The 19,424-nt window shown below is 44.3% G+C and overlaps 1 protein-coding gene across 1 annotated transcript; it reads right to left on the reverse strand.

The window, feature by feature from the left end:
• Window positions 1–437: 437 nt before the first annotated feature.
• On the reverse strand, window positions 438–8,320 carry LOC306645195 (uncharacterized protein C9orf152; the record flags this gene model as incomplete). The annotated part of the gene is made up of 2 exons (XM_079112650.1): window positions 438–4,539; window positions 8,125–8,320. The coding sequence occupies 2 exons, from the start codon at window positions 8,318–8,320 to the stop codon at window positions 4,022–4,024; spliced, it is 714 nt and encodes a 237-aa protein (XP_078968776.1). The 3' UTR covers window positions 438–4,021.
• Window positions 8,321–19,424: the final 11,104 nt, after the last annotated feature.

Below are 19,424 nucleotides of genomic sequence, written 5' to 3' on the forward strand. Positions count from 1 at the left end.
AGAAGAGTTGAGGACCTGATATCAGGGTTTTCGAGTGCGAATGCAAGTGCCAGATGAGCCTCAACCCTGAGAGAATCTCCACCATAAAATCAGAAATCCACCCAGCAGATAAGACCGACTAAGGGGGCCAGCTGTAACTATAAAAGTTGTGGCTGGGGGTACCCCCACCCCTCAGCCACCTTAGGGTATAAATCGGCCGCGGAACCGGCCTAGAGGACCCACCAGTCTGAAGTCCGGTGATGAATGCAGAGCAGAGCATCCGGGAAGAATGGAAGGTGGGGCCGTGTCTGGGGGCACTGGGGCTTAGATGGGGTTCCACTCACTTAAGAGACAGTGGAAGATCCCATCCCAAGTCACGGCACCACTGTAAGGAAATCCCACAAAACCACACCAGACATGGGAAATCACATAAGGGAGTTTATTAAGCAAACAGTGTCTCCGTGCAGAGTAAGAGAGAAAATGAGAGGAAAGGAGAAAGGAAAGAGAAAGGGCGCGCGCTAGAGAGAGTGGAAAGCGAGGAGGAGGAAAAGCAAGTGAGAAAAGATGGGGGTGAAGCTATCTTTAAGAATCCCGCCGGGCTAACCAGACCAATAACGGGCTAATGGGACCAATAACCGAGAAGGACACTTGCAAGCTGACTGATGAACCAATAGCTAGCTAGAATGTTCAATGACCAACAGTAGTTGGGAGGCGGGGAAATGGCTGCATTGGAAAGGGTGGGGAGAGCAGCTTTATACATTACATTTTGTTTCTCATGAGCGTCTAAACTCTATATTCTTTAAATTGAACTTATACTTTTCCTTTAGTAAATCCTACTGATTCTATTCCCAAAATATTTATCAACTGTATCTGTCTTTTCTCCATCTCTTCTATTCTCTCCCTTACCTAAACCAACAGCATTTCTCCCACTAAACTGGTCCTGCCCATTTCTTTCCTGACCCTGTCTCTTAACTTGACCCTCCATTCATCATTTATACAACAACCAAGTGATCTGGTTAAACTACAGATCAAATCATTTTAGTTTCCTAGTTAAACACCTCAAGGGCTGCTCATTGTATTCAGAATGAAATCTAATACCCTGGATGCCTATGAGGCCAATCATCTACCTGGCCACATTTACCTATGTTAGCCAGCAGTGCTTCTCAGCTGTGTTTCCATTTCTTCTCTCCTTCCAGACACATGCCATGACCATACTTCCTCATATAGACATGATTATGTGACAATGAGGACATGATTATGTCCTTATTTTAGGACAATGAAGTGTGAGCAAAAGTGATTTGAGAGCCAGTACATGACTATTAATGCACTTTCTCCTCCAGCTGTGCTGATTAGGGAAACCATGATCCGGTGGTACCAGAAGGGAGGGGATAAGATGTGGAAACCTGAGTTGCTGATAACACTGTACATGGAGAAAAACTGCCCTGGAATTTTGCCCAATGCATATAAGTAGACTTCTCATGAGTGAAAATTAAGTTCATATTGTGAGATTTGGGGTTGCTTGTTTCTGAAGCAAAACATAGACTGTTCTGATTGGTACATTGCCTCAGCATCTGTTCCTGCCCTTGGTTACTGTGTTTGAATCACACCAGCCTTCTTTCAGCTCCTCACACACAGCAGGATCTTTTATCCTTCAGGGTCATTACACATCCTGTCCCTTCTCCTTAGAATGTTCTTACTTTTACAAGTTGTTCCATTTTTACTCCTAACAGAGAACTCACTAAAGAAAAAACAAAATTCAAAGCCTTAAAAAAATCTATAAATTAAGGGGGAGATATTTGGACCATTGGGCACGGGTAAAAAGGGATGTATGTGGTTCTGATTTTCTAACTCATTCATTTGAACAATATTTACACCAAGCACCCTCTCCATGTGCTGGAGCAATAAGAAATATGAGGCGTTTTCCTAAAGGAGCTCATAGACTGCTAGGGAGATCCCAAAACCGTAGGAGGAATGGAGAGGAAGACATAGGAAGTCAATGCTAATTGTCACAAATGCTGAAGAAGTAAAAGGGAAGAAAAATGTTAAAGAAGCCATTGAATTTGGTCAGGAACTGATGGATAAAGATCTTCATAACAGAAGCAGCTTGCAGATTTATGACTGACAGGGAAGTGAAGAGGGAGATGTAATGAACTTTAAAAAATGACAACCATTGTCTCTTATTGAGAACGCCAGGAACTTTTACACTTGTTATTTTCAATTCTTTCAAAAGTGGATATTAGGGCTGGGCGAGTTGGCTCACGTCTGTAATCCCAGCGGCTCAGGAGGCTGCGTCAGGAGGACCACAAGTTCAACATCAGCCTCAGCAACTTAGTGAGGCTGTAAGTAACTTAGTGAGACCCTGTCTCTATATTTAAAAAAGACCAGGGATGTAGCTCAGTGATTAAGCTCCCCTGAGTTCAAGCCTTGGTATGAAAAAAGAAAAAGAAAGAAAGAAAGAAAGAAAAAAAAGTGGGTACTATCTCCCTTGTTTTTGTGGATAATGAAACTGAAACTGAAAGATTAAGTGGCCCAAATCCTACATCAAGAGCGACTGGATTAAAACTGTCACTGACTCCAGATCCTTGCAGGACATATCATATGTGTAGGACAGAGTGTCCTGCAGGTGCTGCCAGACCTGCAAAGCCTTTGGAACAATGAGGTGAGCAAGAGTTTAAAAATTATTCTAAGAGAAGTTACTCGTGAGAACCCTTTTTAAAACAAAAGCAAAGAACAAAGTTTTTTTTTTAAAGACTGTTTCCTTCATTTTCATTAGAGTGTAAAAAACAACTGCAACTCACTAATCATTCATGAGAGGAATCACAATGAATCCTCAAATTGGAGTACATTTCTGGGTCGTCCAGGAGTGGATACATAGAGAGTCTGATAGGAGAGAAAGGCACTGCGGGTGTGTTTCAATGTCATCGCTGAAGTTGAACATTAACCGGGCTTTCTTTCACATCAACCAATAGCACCTACTTGACCCTGTCTTGGGTTAAAAATGCATGTTGGATCTCAGGAAGGACCTGAGTGATCCAAGTTAGGCTGAAAAGCAGCAGATTGTAGAAAACACCTATTTTCCAAGAAAGAGTATTCTCTTTTTTTTTTTTTTTCTCAGTCTTCTATCACTATATATCTTCAGTGATTAGAAGTTTTTAATATGCAGTTAATTTGCAGAGAGAGAAGAAAGATGAAAGGAATAAAGGAAGCGAGGGAAGGATGGAAAGAAATAAGTCTGTGACGAGGTTGGCATGTCTCAGTGACAGGTGACAGATGGCCACCTTTCCTAAGGATCCCTTAAACACACAAAATAGTCGGTGGCACTGATCTGACCCTGTTTACCCAGGGTGACCATACACTATGGGAGGCTGAAGATGAAATGATGTGGTTGCTACAAATGAAGGTAGTGCCTTCTAAGTGAGATGGCCCCCCAGATATAGTGGCCAGGAAAAGGTTCTGGATGCTCGGATTCATTTTATCCAGAATATATTGAGGACTCAGAAAATAATGAAAACAAGATTGTCTATGCCCATTGACCATTAGGCATTGCTAAGACACTCCATTGGCTAAAGTCCCCAATCTGAGTTTCAAAATTCTCTTTCAGAGAGGAAGCAGGTGTCCTATTGAATCCCCCAAGGAATGGATATCCAGGGCTTCATAGAGAACTCTTTTTACAGAAGCAGAATGGGACTGCGTTGATCAGATAGTACTTTCTGGTCCTAAATGGTGAGCCATCTGACCTGGGAATCTCTTGGTGTTTTGAAGGTCAAGATCATGTTCCCACTGTGAAGTTCTTACACTTGGGATAGCCCGGCTCTTGCTTGTAGCTGGAGGCTCTGCCTCTTTGGCCTTTTTTTTAGTTGTAGATGGACATAATACCTTTATTGATTTATTTTTTCTGTGTGTGTCACTGAGGATCGAACCCAGTACCTCACACGTGTGAGGCAAGCACCCTACCACTGAGCTCAGCCCTAGCCCCCTCTTCTGCTTTTTGATGAGTCCATCAAGGGCCCCAAGGCTGAGATCCGTGGCTAAGTAGAACACTTCAGATTGGGCCATATAAGCCCAGGTTCCGGGCAGCTTGGGAAATCCTGGGAGTTTTCCTCTGGGGAAACGGATAGTGAGCAGGTTTGCTAGACCTGTGTGAGTTCTTTATGGAAGGGAGAAACTGAATGTTAGTTTTTAAGCTGGGTCTTGCTGCCTTTGTTTGGGTACTGCCTGCCTGGCATTGATGCTGGGCTGTCTCTGGGATTTTGGTTCCCTGCCGAGTCTTCTGACTGTTTTTAAACATGTGTGGGTCTCCCGGAAGGAGTCTTTGGTCAGCCACAAACTGGCCCTTGGGCTTCACTTGACTAGTTTCACAGTGGAAGGGTTGGACTAAGCGATGCATCTCTAGGTGTGTGTGCCATGGAGACTCAGGAGTCTGAAGACAGCTGCTGTTGGCTTCTTCCAGAATCTTCTCTACCTCAGAATCTGCCTCTTCCAGGGACAGGGAGCTCCTTGCCTCCTTGTTAATCCAAACAGCACTGATCATGGATCCAGCAGAAGTATGCATGTTCCCTCCTGAGAAGAGAAGGTGCAAGCAGCATCATCACTGGAAGATACACAGGCAGCTACGTTTAGGGGGGCCCAGAGTTTTCAGGATAAGGAAGGCCATACCCAGATGTCTCCTGTATGTGTAAGATACACAGAAACATACGTGGTCTCACTTGCTCATGCACATGTACTCCCCCACCCAAGGTACACACACTCACATACAACTACTTGGCTATTCAATAAATATTCATTGAGGACTTAATACGTGCCAGGCCTCATTTTTTCTAGGTCCCAGGAATATAGCAATGAACATTGAGACAAAACCCCCACCTTCATTTGCATGTGTCCTTGAAGAGTAGAAAGACAATAAGCAAATTAATGTTATAATAACATTTCAGGTGATAAACAATACTGTGGAAAAATTCAAGCATAGTAGAGGGTCATAACTGGAGGGTGTGAACTCTGGGAAGAGGTGAGAATTAACATTTGAGGCCAGAAAAATGGCAAGGAGCATACACTCACTGCTGTAATTTGACTCTGGAGTGTCCCGCAAAGGTCCATGTGTTAGAAGGTTGGCCCCCAGCCTGTGGTGCTATTGGAAGGCAGTGGAATCTTTAAGAGGTGGAGCCTAGTGGAAGGAATTTGGGCCATTGGGCTGCCCTTGAACGGACTACTGGGGCATCAGTCTCTTTCTCTCGCTCTTTCTGTTTCCTGGCTACCATTAAGTGAGTAAACTCTTCCACCACATGCTCCCACCATGATGTACTGTGTTGCCACAGGTCCAAAGCAACATGGCCAAATGAATGTGGATTGAAACCTATGAAACTGTTAGCCAATATAAGTCTTTCTTCCTTTTAAGTTGATTTTCTCAGGTATTTTGTCACAGCAGCAGCAAACTGACTAACCCACTCACATGCATCTAGATACATGTACACTCTCCAGAAGAAAAGATTATTTTTATTTATTTTTAATTTTTCACAGTGCCTTGTACTTGCTAGGCAAGTACCCTCCCACTGAAGTACATCCCAGCCCTTTTTATTCTGAGTTAGAGTCTCACTAAGTTGGCCAGGTTGGCCTTGAACTTGTGATCCTCCTGCTTCAGACTCCTGAGTAGCTGATATTACAGGTGGGTACTACTAGAAAAGATTATTCTTATGGGGTTTGTGTGTCCTTCCTGAGATTCTGATAATGAGTTTACAGAGGAAGGAAGAGCTATGTTCTGAAGCACCTCCTTGTAGAGAACTAGCTCTTGTCCTTCTCCTGGACCACAGACACTGTTCTGGGAAGACATCTAAGCACCTTTGCTTTGCCAAATTCGTTTCAGAGGTGAGGATGCAGACCAATGTCTCCCTTCTTTCTCACAGATGTCACTATTACTTTCCCCCCACCATTTTGTGGAAAATGATAATTCCTTGTAAACTCTCTGTGGCAATGAGAGTTGAAGGAATGTGAAAGGCATTTTCTTATAGAAAGCAAGTCAGTGATCAGCCCAGGGGTCCTCTGAAATGTCAGTTTAGTTTTCTTGAGTGTCCTGGTCCCTGTTACCCTAAGGAGACTCTGAAATTGACAAAGTGCACCACAGGAGTGGGGAGATAGTGTTGGAGGAAGGAAGTCAGCAGGAAGCCTTTGAGGTCCTAAAGAAATGGAGGGAACAGAAAACCAGAGGTATCCATCTCTACAGACAGTCACAGTCCTGCCAGCAGAATTCTAGAGGGAAGACTGAAGATCTGTTCCTGCTTTGCAGCTACACTATATTCTTAAAGTGACAGCATGAGACCTTTTACAGATATTCTGAATGCTATGTGCTTATTGGAGAACAAAGAAGGAAGGGGATGTAATGGGAGAAGCCACGAATTGGTCTCCTCTCCCATCAGGAGTCTATAAGGACTCTCTATCAGGGTAGAGAGGCAGGTCTTCAGAGGAGGACCTGCTGAACTGTCAGTCCCAGACTGCAGTCCAAAGAGGACAAAGGAGAGAGAATAGTGGGCCAAACCCTTGGACCTGACCCCAGACAGAACCTTTTGTTGCAGTTCCCTCCATGCTTTTGAATAGTGCTGCTTCTCTTCTGTCCAAGCAAAGAAGAATGAAGGTAATTGAAGAACATAGAAAAACTTCATGCCATGTTGTTCTTTAAATCTGTTTTGGCTTGGTTTGGTCAGCAGGGGACTGGGACTGGCAAACTCAGGCTCTGCTCCAAGACCACATGCATGACCACCACTTCATTATATTGTGTGCCCTCTGTCACAATTATATAAAGATTGTAGGACCACAAATGGCTACAAGTGTCCAGAAAGACCCTGCCCTGGTGGGGGGACCTGAGCAGTCCTTGCATTAACCTGCCATGAAATATCACATGGTATGATGGAGAAGGGAGCAGAGCACTGTTACCAAGTGCAGGAGAAAGGAGCAGCAGGGGGTGTGGGGCAGGCATGGTGAATTCTATGGGGAATGTTGAGTTTGAGATATTTTTGATATATTTTGAATCGTGCCCTTAAGCAATTGGATTTGTGAGTCTGAATTGCAGGTGTGTTAAACATGGTTCTCATTGGATAGGGGTTTGATTTAATAGATGTCTGCTGAATGACTGCATGAATGGATACCCTGGAGGGTGGGATAGGTGTTAGGAACTTTTCAGCTTATGCCCTGCAGAGGTGGGGCCATTGGCTGTGCCAGTTCCATCCAGATGGATCCCACTGGTTGGCAACATGCCAAGTAATGAGAGCTGGACTCATTTCATTCAGAGGTGTCCTATTTGACTCCAAAAGTTTCCTTTAGGTGGCCTTTTGGAGAACCTCCTTTTGAAGGGCATTTCCTTCCCTGGACAATGAGGCCCCTCCGGGCCCTGATTCCTTCCCAGCCTGACTTGACAAAAGGCAGTCCACTCCATTTTTTTCTCTAATAACCACAGAAACTCTGAAGGCATGACTATGACCTTTCAGAGGATCTTCCCTCCTCCCTTGACCCGAACACCACTCTGTTAGAAGATGAAGGGCTGGAATTTGTCAACCACTTACTTCCTGAGCCTCTGTGTCCTTAGTGTCATTCTAGAATGAAATCTGAGTTCCTAAAGGGGTAGGGGGCCTTCCCATGAAGAGGGAGCTCTGTGTCTGATCATACCACCCTGGCTACTGTTTGAGACTCCATAAGCTTGGGGTGCCTCGTGGACTCTGAGTCCGGCACTTTCTGTGGCCCAGGATGTTCAGAATACCAAGTCTTTTTTCTCCAGAGCCAGTTCCTTGGGTTTGTAGGTGGTGCCTCTGTGAGATCCAGCCAGGAAGCAGAGTGTCTGTCACCCACCTGGCCAAGCAAGGGGGAAAACCTGGCTCACCAGGCTGACCAGTCTAGCAAGATTGGAACCCAGGTGCAGAGGCCAGGACAGCACTACTGGCCAGATGCCTGACTGAGGCCCTTGGCTCACTTGGCCCCGGGACAGATGGTGCAGAGCTGCCTGATCCGGTCTCCCCTGCTCAGGTTCTGGGTCTGACTGGACCAGCAGCAACTCTGCTCTTCCCCAGCAGGAGACTGGCAGAGCATGGCCCTGCCCTCCCTGAAGCCAGCCACCTATTCTGCCCACAGACAGGCCCTCCTCCCCCAGCACCTGCCCAGCCCTACCTTTGGGGAGCACGAGGAGGTGGGCCTGGGTCCTCTGCTGCCTCCTCAGGCCTTCATACTGGGCTCGAAGGAGCTGGATGCTGACTGGAGGCCCTTGCCCTGGGGCCTGAGTACGGGAGGAGCCTTCAGCCATGAAGCAAGACCCTGGTTGCCAGAAGCGGGGCAGGGCAGGGCACGGGCAGGCCAACCCCTTCATCCGGATCCGGGAGAAAAGCAAACACTGAGGGGTGAGGCAGGGGGAAGGGGAGGGGCAAAGGGAGGGGGCTGAGGCAGAGGGAGGTGGAGAGCAGAGCAGGAAGTGAGGAGAGAAGATGGAAGGAGAAAGGGGAGGAGAGAAATGAAGGGAGGGAAGAGGAGGTTGGAGCGGGGAGGAAAGAGGAGAAAGAGAAGTCCTAGTTAGGAGGACGATTCGGAGAGGGGACAAGAAAGGGGCAGCAGAAGGGGAACAAGAAAGAAGGAGGAAGGAGACGAGAGTGACCAGGGGTATTGATGGGGCACAGAAGAGTGGGGAAGGTAGTGCCCGCAGGGTGGGCAAGAGGCGGGTGGGGGATGAAGAGAAGGCAGGCGCAGCTACTGGGGTCCTCCGTGAGGCCCAGGAGGGGTCTTATTCCAAGTCCTTCACTGCTTGATCCTGAAGCTTAGAATCCAATTCCCCCATTTCCTGCAGAGCTGAAGCCAGGGCTGAGGAATGCCAGGTACCTGTCCAGCTCTCACATCTCAGGCTGGACCCTGTCGGCTCATCAAAACCTGCTGGCTTGGTTTGCAGCTGTCAAAAGGAACACCGTAGCAGCCCCGCTGAGCTGGTGTGCCAGAGGTACGCACGGTGGCCACGCGCTAGGGGAATTCACAGCAAAGACTGAAGCAAGATCTCATGTCAGATCCTGACACACTCCCCAGGCAAAAGCCCAGCCCCAAAGTCTGCCATGGGACAGAGCCCAGGAGAGCCCTGGCCTTTAGCCAGCCCCACCCCTTTGACATTCGATGCAGCCTCTGTGGTCTTGGCGTTTTCCAACCAGGCAGTACATTGGTGTTTATCTCACCCACAGCTAGGTGCCACCTTGCCCTCTGTTTGCCAGCTCCACCATCTCCACATCCCCTTCGAATGCCAGACCGCCCCTCTGTGTTACATCAGCTTTGACCTCTCCTGTTCCACCTGGTCAACTAAGTCCTTTCCATCTGCTACTATGATGATGCTCACAGTAACCCAATATACCTGCAGAGACAAGGTAAACAGGACAGGACAAACTTACGCGTTCAGAGATGAACCAGACAGGCTCCAGTAGGGACAGGGAAGATAGAGGGCAAATCTTCATTGGATGGCATATTTCTTTCCCGGGGCTGTAATAACAAAGTCCCACAATCTGGGTGACTTTGGCAATAGACTTTTTTTTTTTGGTCCCACAGTTCTGGAGGCTAGAAGTCCAAGATCAAGGAGTCAGCAGGATTGGTTCCTTCCAGGAACTGTGAGAGAATCTGTTTTGTACCTTTTACTGAGCTTCAGGTGGTGTACTGCCAGTCCTTGGGGTTGTTGACTTATAAAAGAAGCACCTGATCTTCTTCACATGATGTTCTCCCTGTGTGTCTTAAAGTTCAAAATTCCCCTTTTTATAAGCACACTAGTCATTGTATTAGGGCCCAACTTGATGACCTCATCTTAACTTAGAACTAATGAAATTTACAATGAACTTATTTCCAAATAAAGTCATGCCATGAGATTCCAGGCTTAGGATTTCAACATGTGATCTAGGGACACACTCTTTGACCCATAGTAGGTACAGGAATGACAGTCTCTTCACAGAGACAGGCACAGGGGAGGAGGTTAGGGGAAGCAAGGAGAAGGGGATTTGGTTTAGATGTTACATTCGAGGTGCCTATGGTCATCTGGGGAGCGTTGGACACTTGGTAGAGAGACCTGAGCTAGAAATGTGGATATCATTATTTGTGAAAATGTTGCAAAAGTTCTACCATTAGTCAGGAAGAGGGAATGAAGATATAGCCCCAAGAGTCCTTTCTCTTTTTCTTTCAGTCTCTTCATTAGTTTGTTCAAGTTCATGTTCACTGGGTAGTGAAGTCATCCTTTATGCCCTCCTGCTTTCCCAGGGCTAACCTCTTTCTCTTGGGCCCTGGTTCATGACGATGTTCTAACTCTTTGAGGAGGGGTGGATGGTCCAGATGGATGGGTCTTCTCCAAAACTACTCTTAACATCCCCTCTGTGTTATTATGTCTTTTGAAGGAAGTTGCTCTCTTTACCCCACCTCACCGAGGCCTCTTCTTGTATCCCAGCTTGAGTGGAGTAGTGCTTCATCAGTGGGGGAGGAATGAGCTCTTGAAGAGGGCTATGGAGGAGAAGATGTCACTCTACCTCCTAGGGATGGAAGTCTTCAGTTAGATGTGCCAGCTGAAGGCTTGGGACTGGATTTTTAATTGAGGCTATTTTAAGAGACCATGTGCTGGAGAAGACCAATATTTAAGGAGCAGATAGAAATAAGACGGAAATGCTGAAAACTAAAAAAGCATAGACAAAATGATAGGAGAAACAGCAGAGAGGGGCCTCCCAGACTGTAACGAAGGAGAGAATGTCACAAAAGAGGAAGGGTGACAGGACAGGAATGGCCCAGGACAATCTCTCGGTCTCCCTACCTGTCCTATGGAAATACATCTGAGCAATTTGTGTACATGGCTGGTTATCCACGTGGCTACATGATAAAAAATCCACTGCTCGACCGCCTCCTCTGAATATTCTGATTCAATTAGTCTGAGGTGGGGGCACGTTGGGAGATTGGTATGTTTCTAAAGTTCTCTACTGTCCTAGTTTTCTGAGTCCCTGGGTTCCTATTTGCCCAGTTTCTGGGTTCCTGGGCCTCTGGATAAGGAATAGGTGGTGGGAGAAGACCAAAGCTGCTTCGTCTCTTTTAACCCTGGGTCTCTCTACCATGAGCACGGTACCCTTCCATGCGGGTCCAGCTGCACCTGCCATAAAACTGGGCTCAATTTCTACTATATTTTAGGATCTGTTGTCAATATTCATCTTTTGGTATTAATGGTTTTTGTCTTTTTCACTGTGTCCATCATTGCAGATATTTCAATGAGAATTAGGTAGAGGCTGCTATTCTTTTATTATCATCATTTTGCTGTGCTGTGGATCAAATGTAGGGCCTTGCACATTGTAGGCAAATGCTCTAACACTGAGCTACATCCACAAGTTCCTTTTTTTTTTTTTTCAGTTCATATGGTTTCTCTCTTTTAACATCAATATCTTTAATCCATTTGAAATTGATTTTACTGTTAGAGTGTTAGGTATAAGGGTCTAGCTATTCTTTTCCTTCAAATAATCATCCAATTATAATAATAGCACTTATTGAATGAGCTTTCCTTTCCTTGTGCTTTGTGATAACAGTAATGATAGTGTAAGGGGGAAAATGGCATCTGTGTCCCATCCTGGTGAGTCTCTAGAAATAAGTTAAAAATATGATGGAGGCCAGACTCCTTGCTGGAAAGTGACAGTGATCACTGCTACCACAGGGTGTTCCTTATCATCCAGGTAGACCCTCCAGGGAAACAGGAAGTGAACTTCAAAGATGCTCAGGGTTCAAGACTTTGGAGTAGGAATGAAATACCAGGTTATCTGAGGAAATATTTTCTTTCTATATGTATTTAAATTTTACCTGCTACCTGATGTCTGATTGAAAAAGAGTCACGTACTTCATCTAGCAGGTTGGCTCATGAAGGACCCCGCCATTCTTGTGACTCTTGATGGACTTTATGGCAATGTAAAGTAGATCTAGAGGTCCCAGTGCCACTGGGTGCAAGGAATCCAGCTGCTTAAGGAGATTTAGGTGGTGACAGATGTCACTCACCACTAGGGCACTACTCCTGAAAGAGTACTTGCACTGGGGGCCCTGTAATGGAAAGGTCAGCCCTTGGTGGGTGGAGGTTCAGAGACTTGAAGAGGAAACCCTTAGGGGAGCTGGTTTGACAGTCAAAACTCCAGAGAGCCCGGTGTTCAGTGGGGGCAGGCAGGAGAGAATCCTGTCCTTGTGAAGGACTTCAGTTTGGGTTTCTTTTTACTGGTGCTTCAAGGAATGCTTGAGTTACTTTGATTCTTAGCTTTTCCTCTTCCAACAACAATTTCAGTCTGAGATGATTCCACCCCTATATCTAGTGAGGTAGACTTAGACAAACCACAGGGCAGGTTGGCAAGGAAAGGAAGTCTTCTCTCTGGTTCCAGTGAGGAGGGTCCTCATCCTAAGGAGTGGACTGTAATTTGGGGGTTTGTACAGTAACAGGCAGTGTCCACAGGACAACCAGTGTGAAGGAGAAGGACTCAGGTGTCAAGAAGTGTTCCAGGTAAACTTATAAAATCCAAGTTCTCCAGTTTATGGAGTAAGGGTGATTCCTCTGAAAAAGGAGAAGGTAGACCAGATGTATGAAAACAATGGTTACATTCTCTAAGCCCAAACTGCAATGGACTGAGTGTGTACTAATTACTCTGTGCATATTCAAATTTTTTTTTATTGTGATAAAATATGCATAGCCCCAAATTTACTATTGTTAACTATTTTTAAGAATACAATTCAGGGGCATTAAGTATATTCACAATGTTGTACAACGATCACCACTATCAATTTCCAGAGCATTTACATCATCCCAGATAGAAATTCTGTACTCATTAAATAATAGACCTCCCCATTACGACCTCAACCAAACCCCCGCTAACCTCTAGTATACTTCCTGTCTATGATTTTGTCTATTTTAGGTTCTTCATATAGGAAGAATCATTTTATATATATATATAGAGAGAGAGAGTGTGTGTGTGCGTGTGTGTGTGTGTGTGTGTGTGTGTGTGTGTGTGTGTTTGGCCTATTTCACTTAGCATGACGTCTTCAAGGTCCGTACATGTTGTAGTATGTATCATAACTTCATTTATTCTCAAAGTGGAATAATTTTCCATTGTATGGACATATCACATTTTATTTGTCCATTCATCTGTTGATGATTATTTAGGTTGTTTCTACCTTTTTAATATTGTGAATGCTGCTATCAATTGCTGCATGTATTTATTGGAGTCCCTGTCTTCAATTTCTTTGGAAGTGCCGGATCACATGGTAATTGTATGTTCAATGTTTGAGGGACATTACAAAGTCAAATTTAACTTCCCATGAGAAAATTTAATTTCCCATGAGAAACTTCCATGAGAAGCAATGTCACTATTTTTTTTTACTTCATTTTTACATGAAATCCATCTCCAGGCTGTAGAGATTCCAGCTTTAAAAGACATCTCGTATCCACAGACTCATCTCCACCTCCACCACCACCAAACCCAGTCTATGCTGTCATCATTTCTGCTTCAGTGACAACCTCTTAACTGTGCTCCCTGCTTCCACCCCTGTCCTCTCCCATCCCTTCTCCTTGCAGCACTCAGTATTCTCCCAAAGGCATAGAACAAACTGAACCTATGGCTTCCCCTGGTTCAGATCCTTCAGTGGCTCCTCAAACCACTCAAGCCTGCCTTCAAATCCTCCTTGTGGCCCCTGAGGTTGTGCCTGTCCTGGTTTCTTCACTCTCCAGTCTCTGGGTCAAGTTTCCCCATGCTCTCAAGTAGGTTATAGACATGCCCGAGATTGAGACCCACAGACCCTGGGACGGGTAACTCCGGCCACAAACGGATCATCCATTTACTCTAGTGGCCCCACAAATTGTGCCCTTTCCTAAGTGTGCCATGGTGGGAACGAGGGGGCAATTCTCTCAGCACTTCAGCCTTCTCTTGTTTTACTGAATGCCCTTGGTGTCTTTTCCTCCTTGGAGCTTTGGTATGTGCAGCTGTCTTCTAGAACATTCTTACCTTCACCCCTGTAATGTATAAAGCTGCTCCCCCACCTATCAGGTTCAGCCATTTTCCCCGCCTCCCAACCACTTGTCAATCTGTGAACATCCTAGCTAGCTATTGGTTCATGTCAGCTTGCAAGTACCCTTCTCCTATTGGTCCCCTGTTAGCCCGGAGGAATTCAACTGTTTACTGTAGCTTTCCTGCCATCTTTCCCCATCCTTCTGACTGTCCTACACACTTTTCTCTATCCTCCTGGCTTTCCACTCTCTCTAGCGCGCGCCCTTTCTCTTTCCTTTCTCTTTTCCTCTCATTTTCTCTCTTACCCTGAAGGGAGACACTCTCTTGCTTAATAAACTCCCTTATGTGATTTCCCGTGTCTGGCGTGGTTCTGTGGGATTTCCCTTACATTGGTGCCGTGACTCGGGATGGGTCCTTCCACTGTCGCGAGTGGAACCCCATCTAAGCCCCAGTGCCTCCTGGACACGGCCCCACCTTCCATTCTGCCCAGACGCTCTGCTCTGCATTCATCACCGGACTTCAGATTGGTGAGTCCTCTAGGCCGGTTCCGCTAGGCTGATTTATACTCTAAGGCGGCTGAGGGGTGGGGGTACCCCCAGCCACAACTTTTATAGTTAAAATTAAAATTAAAAAAATTTCCTTTTCTCCCCTGAGAGAAACAAAATTAACAGTCTTCCCATCCTAAGCTGAGCTATCTGCCCTTCTGCTCACTGTTCACGGGAGTAAAGAAACTCCAGACCTGGAAATTGGAGCAGCTCTTTCAGATGTTAAGTGAACTATTACTTAGATCTATTGATAATAATGCCTGAAAGATAGCTTTCGTATCCCCTTTTTACTTTTATTTGTTTATTTATTTATTTTGTGGTACTGGGGATTGGACCCAGGGGTGCTCTACCATTGATCTATACCCCCAGTCCTTTTTACTTTTTATTTTGAGAAAGGATCTCATTAAGTTGTCCAGGCTGGCCTCAAACTTGCAAACCTCCTGCCTTGGCCTCCAGAGTCGCTGGGATCACAGGTGTGCACTGCCACAGGGACTATATCCCCCTTTTGAAAGCCCTCACCCTAGCAGTTAGAATGATGCACTCTGTGACATCAGTCCATGCCTTTCTTCTTTGCTAGCAAAGCAATGCAACTTCTTCCTTTTTCTCAAAACCTTGTCCTGATTATTAGATCAGCATCTGGGGCAAGGACTGAGCTTTGGGTACAACGATGACGGCATGAACACTACTCCCATCTCACATACTCTTTGGCCACTGAATTTGCCATTCTCTCAGCAGGAGGTGGAGCCTCAGTTAGCCTCCTGGATCTGGGCTTGCTGAATGGCATCTTTGCTCAGTAAAGTCTGGTAGACCTGATCCTGTGCCATTCTGGGGTAGCTCTTAACTGTGGCTTCTGACAGCATTTTGGAATGCTTCTTCTTGTAATTTGCCTTTTTGAGTCTACACTCTATACTGTGAGCAGTCTGAGCAGTATGGCGAGGCTGCATATAGTTGCTTCAGTCAACAACCTCAGAAGGCAGCCCCCAGTCAATAGCCAGCATCAACTCCCAGCATCCACTGCAAAGCAAGTGAGCCCTTGGAGACATCCAGCCCAGCAGAGCCTTCAGATGACTGCAGCCCACCCAACATCAGAATGCAGCCTCACTAGAAACCCCAAGGGAGAATGGCCTACCTGAGCCCTGGCATCATATGGACCATAGAGATAATAAAAAATTGTCATTTCAAGTAACTATGTTTCAGGATGGTTCATGGCACAGCCACAGGTAACTGGCATGTTCTTGACTAATATTGTGGAGAGCAACTTAAGAACAGACTGATCACCACTGAGAAGTCCAAATTTAAGAGTCTTTATTAGCCAGCTGTCTGACCGTCTCACACAAAGCCCAAAATGGCTCTTGGGAGAACAGCCCTGACCATAGGGTTGCAGGGATTTTTATACCATCAGTCATACATGTCTGTTGCTGTGATTCAAAACTACAAACTAACATCATGAGCTCTAAAATCATAAGCAGAAGGGGAAGTGGGTCAAAATGACCTTGGTCGGGTGCATCTAGACAATCGTTGCTGACATGGTACATTGTTCATGAAAAATAGGAATCCAAAAAAGAATAATTTTAAATTATATAAGAATTGCCATTTTGTGTTGCCAAATACACTATGCTAAGCAACTGCTGATGGATACAGAGGTGGGTGTTCCCACGGGAGAAGCATTTCCTACATAACATGGAATCTCAGGGTAAAATGGAGTCTGTTTAGTCATTGCCCATGTAACCTGGCCCATAATATTTCCATGGAGTCAAATATGTCAACCCATCACAACTATGAGTGTATTACCACTGCTACTGAAACTACTGAATAGAGGAACCACCTGCTAAGCTGGGAAACTTCCAGAACAACTCCTGGCACCCAAATCACATTGCCTCTGCCACAGATCAAACCTACAGAGTGAATGCCTGAATCCTGCTTCTACCCATAAACCTCATGAAAATGCATCCAGCTGGACAAACTGAACCATGTGCACTATCCTAGCTGCAAGGAAACATGGGAAATACAGTTATAAAAAGCTTCTCAGCCTTTGTAAGATAAGAGAGGACTGTAATAAATATTGAAGAAAGCAATGCATGTCAGCCACCCATTCTGACTCCTAAATGACCAGGCAATCGCATCACCCAAGAAAGAGAATGTTCTAGAATTTTATAGTGCATAATTCAGACGGCTTTCACCCCAAACACCTTTTGCACTCATTACTCTATAGATTTTGGGGACATAGCTAGCTTATCACACTCTATTATTATAATATTCAAAGAGAACTTATCTGTATCCGGCTGAATATCTGTATCTCTTCTGAGAGTTCTTTGATCTTTGCTATCTTTTTAGCAAATAGAGCAATTGAAACAAATGACATCACTTTGGTGCTTAGTTACATTTTAACCTAAGGATGGAGCAGTTTTTGTAGACTGGACCCATTGCACTTGAACGTGGAATAGTTTACAGTCTTAAAACATAGGTAAAATTTATTTTTAAATTTGTTGCATATTTTGATTTTATTTTTATAAAGGCAAAACTCAAGTACTATAAGAGTTACTACTTTACTCATTTTTAAATGAACAATTTAGGGGCATCTAGTACATTCACAATGTTGTTCAACTGCCACCTCTGTCTTGTTCCAAAACATTCCCATCAGCCCAGACAGAAACCTTATATTAATTAAGAAGTTGTTCTTCCTTCCCCTGTATTCCTAGTCCCCAGGAATCACTAATCTGCTTTCTGTTTTAATGAATTTGCCTCTTCTTGATATTTCACATAAATGGGACTGTACAATATGTGACCTTTTGTGCTGGCTTCTCCCCCTTAGCATTATGTTTTCAAGTTCCTCTATGTTGTTGTACGTATCGGTTCTTAATTCCTTTTTATTGTTCAACAATGCTCCACTGTATGGATTATCACTTTTAAAACCCCATTCACCCATTGATAAACTTTGGGTCATTTCCACCTTTTGGTCATTGTGAATAGGGCTGCTATAAATACTTGTGTATTCATACCGTTTTCAGTCTTCAGGATATACACCTAGGAATAGAATTGCCAGGCTGTATGGTTCTTAGATGTTATTTTCATTGCAAATTGCAAAACTTCCTTGGGTGAAAATTTAATGATACGGAAAGATTTTTGCATTTTATGCTTTAGCTTTTCTGTTGATAATCCAAGAGCTCTGTCCTATGGCAGGCTTGCCTTTGTGTGTTAGTTGATGAGTGTTTTTTCCCCTTTCCTTTTCTTTTTCTTTTTCCTTTTTTAAGAAAGGGAATTATAGTTTGTAATGACAAAATGACTCCCTGGCTAAAAAGAGTCTGATTGAAAATGATACCTTCCTATCTTTCTTCTCCTCTCCCATTCCTATTATTTCAGATAGATTAAAAGTTGACTGTGAAAATGCATAAAAATTCTCCTAAATTTATTTTTATGGGACCTGTTCAAACCATTACCTATCCAATTATTGTTTGGTGTAAAACTTGTGTAAAATTCTTAAGTAAAATTTAGAAGCAATGTAGTGATTTTATATACATGGGGTCTGTAGCCAGAATTACTGGATTTTAATTCTGGATGTTCCACTTACTACTGGCAATATGCTGGATGAGCTTCTTACTCTAACTGTGCCTCAGTTTCCCCACATGTAAAATGGGGTCAATAACAGCACTGTTGTAAAGGTGTGAAATCCTTCAACACTGCCTGGCCTGAGATTAGCTTTTATTGAGTACAAATTCACAATTTCATCCAGGTAAGTACAATACTATAATCAAGGCAATTAATAGCACAACTTCTTCTGGAGGAAGTTTCTCTGATTTTTATTTTGATAATGCTCATTACTTTTTATGAAAGAACAGGTTTCTTCCCCCTAAAATAAAAAGTAAAAGCTATTGATAGAACATCATGGGACAACAAAATGTAATAATTCATCTCAAATACCCAAAAAGAGTTACTGTGAAATTTGAAAATAATTTCGCCAATGACAAAACGCAATGTTCTTTAATAATAGTCCCTACTTTTTGGTTTTGAAGTTAGGATTCTTTCATTCATTCAGCTGGTAGTTATTCAGCTCTTACAATGTTCCAGGCACAGTAATAAGTATGGACTAACAAATAAAATAGGTGTTATCCTCACAGAGCTTCCAGTCTAGTGGTGGGGATAAAAATGAAAAACAAGTTAATTAACAATTGTATAATTACAATTTATGATAAAAGCTAGAAGAGAATGCAACAAATAACTTAAATGAAATAATACATATGGAGTATCTGGTGGAGTGTCTGAACCTTATAAAGTGTGCAGTTAAATGTTATATAACCATTTGTTATTCCAATAATTATGATAATTTGTCCAATTCATTCACCTGTAAAAAGTCCATCATCTTTAGTGTAAATTTCCTGCCCTCTAGTGGGGACTTTGAGTCATAGCCGCACAAAAACCAGGTTTATTGTTGAACGTTATAGCATTTGTTCAATGAGCGCCTGATGTTGGGATGCCCAGCATGCTATCTCACAGGCCATGCGAGACACTTGCCTGCTCTACGACCCCATCTGGGAAGCTCAGGGGGCTTCCTTATGCATTTCAGTGTCATGTGACCCACCACGCTTCCTGGACAGCCACTCGCGGTTAGCCAACAGTCTGCCACCTGGCTTGGGGTGGAAGCTCTCCTAGGCAGGGATCTTCATGCAGGAGGGTGGCAGACCTTTAAAACAGGACAAGAAAGAGCCACTTAATCCACAATCAAAGAAAATGCACGAAAGCGTTTCAACCATGGTGACAGTGGAACATCAGAGAGAAGCAGGCCTGGGAGCCAGGACTGCCTCCCGTCCTGAAGATTCTGCAGTAGCCCCTCGGAACTCCCTGTGGGGTTTATGACTGTGGTCTTTGTCTGCTTTCTCTGAACACCTTTACTGTGACTCAAAATTACATCAAC

The sequence above is a fragment of the Sciurus vulgaris genome (assembly GCF_902686455.1).
Source record: "Sciurus vulgaris genome assembly, chromosome: 15".
NCBI classification, from domain to species: Eukaryota; Metazoa; Chordata; class Mammalia; order Rodentia; family Sciuridae; genus Sciurus; species Sciurus vulgaris.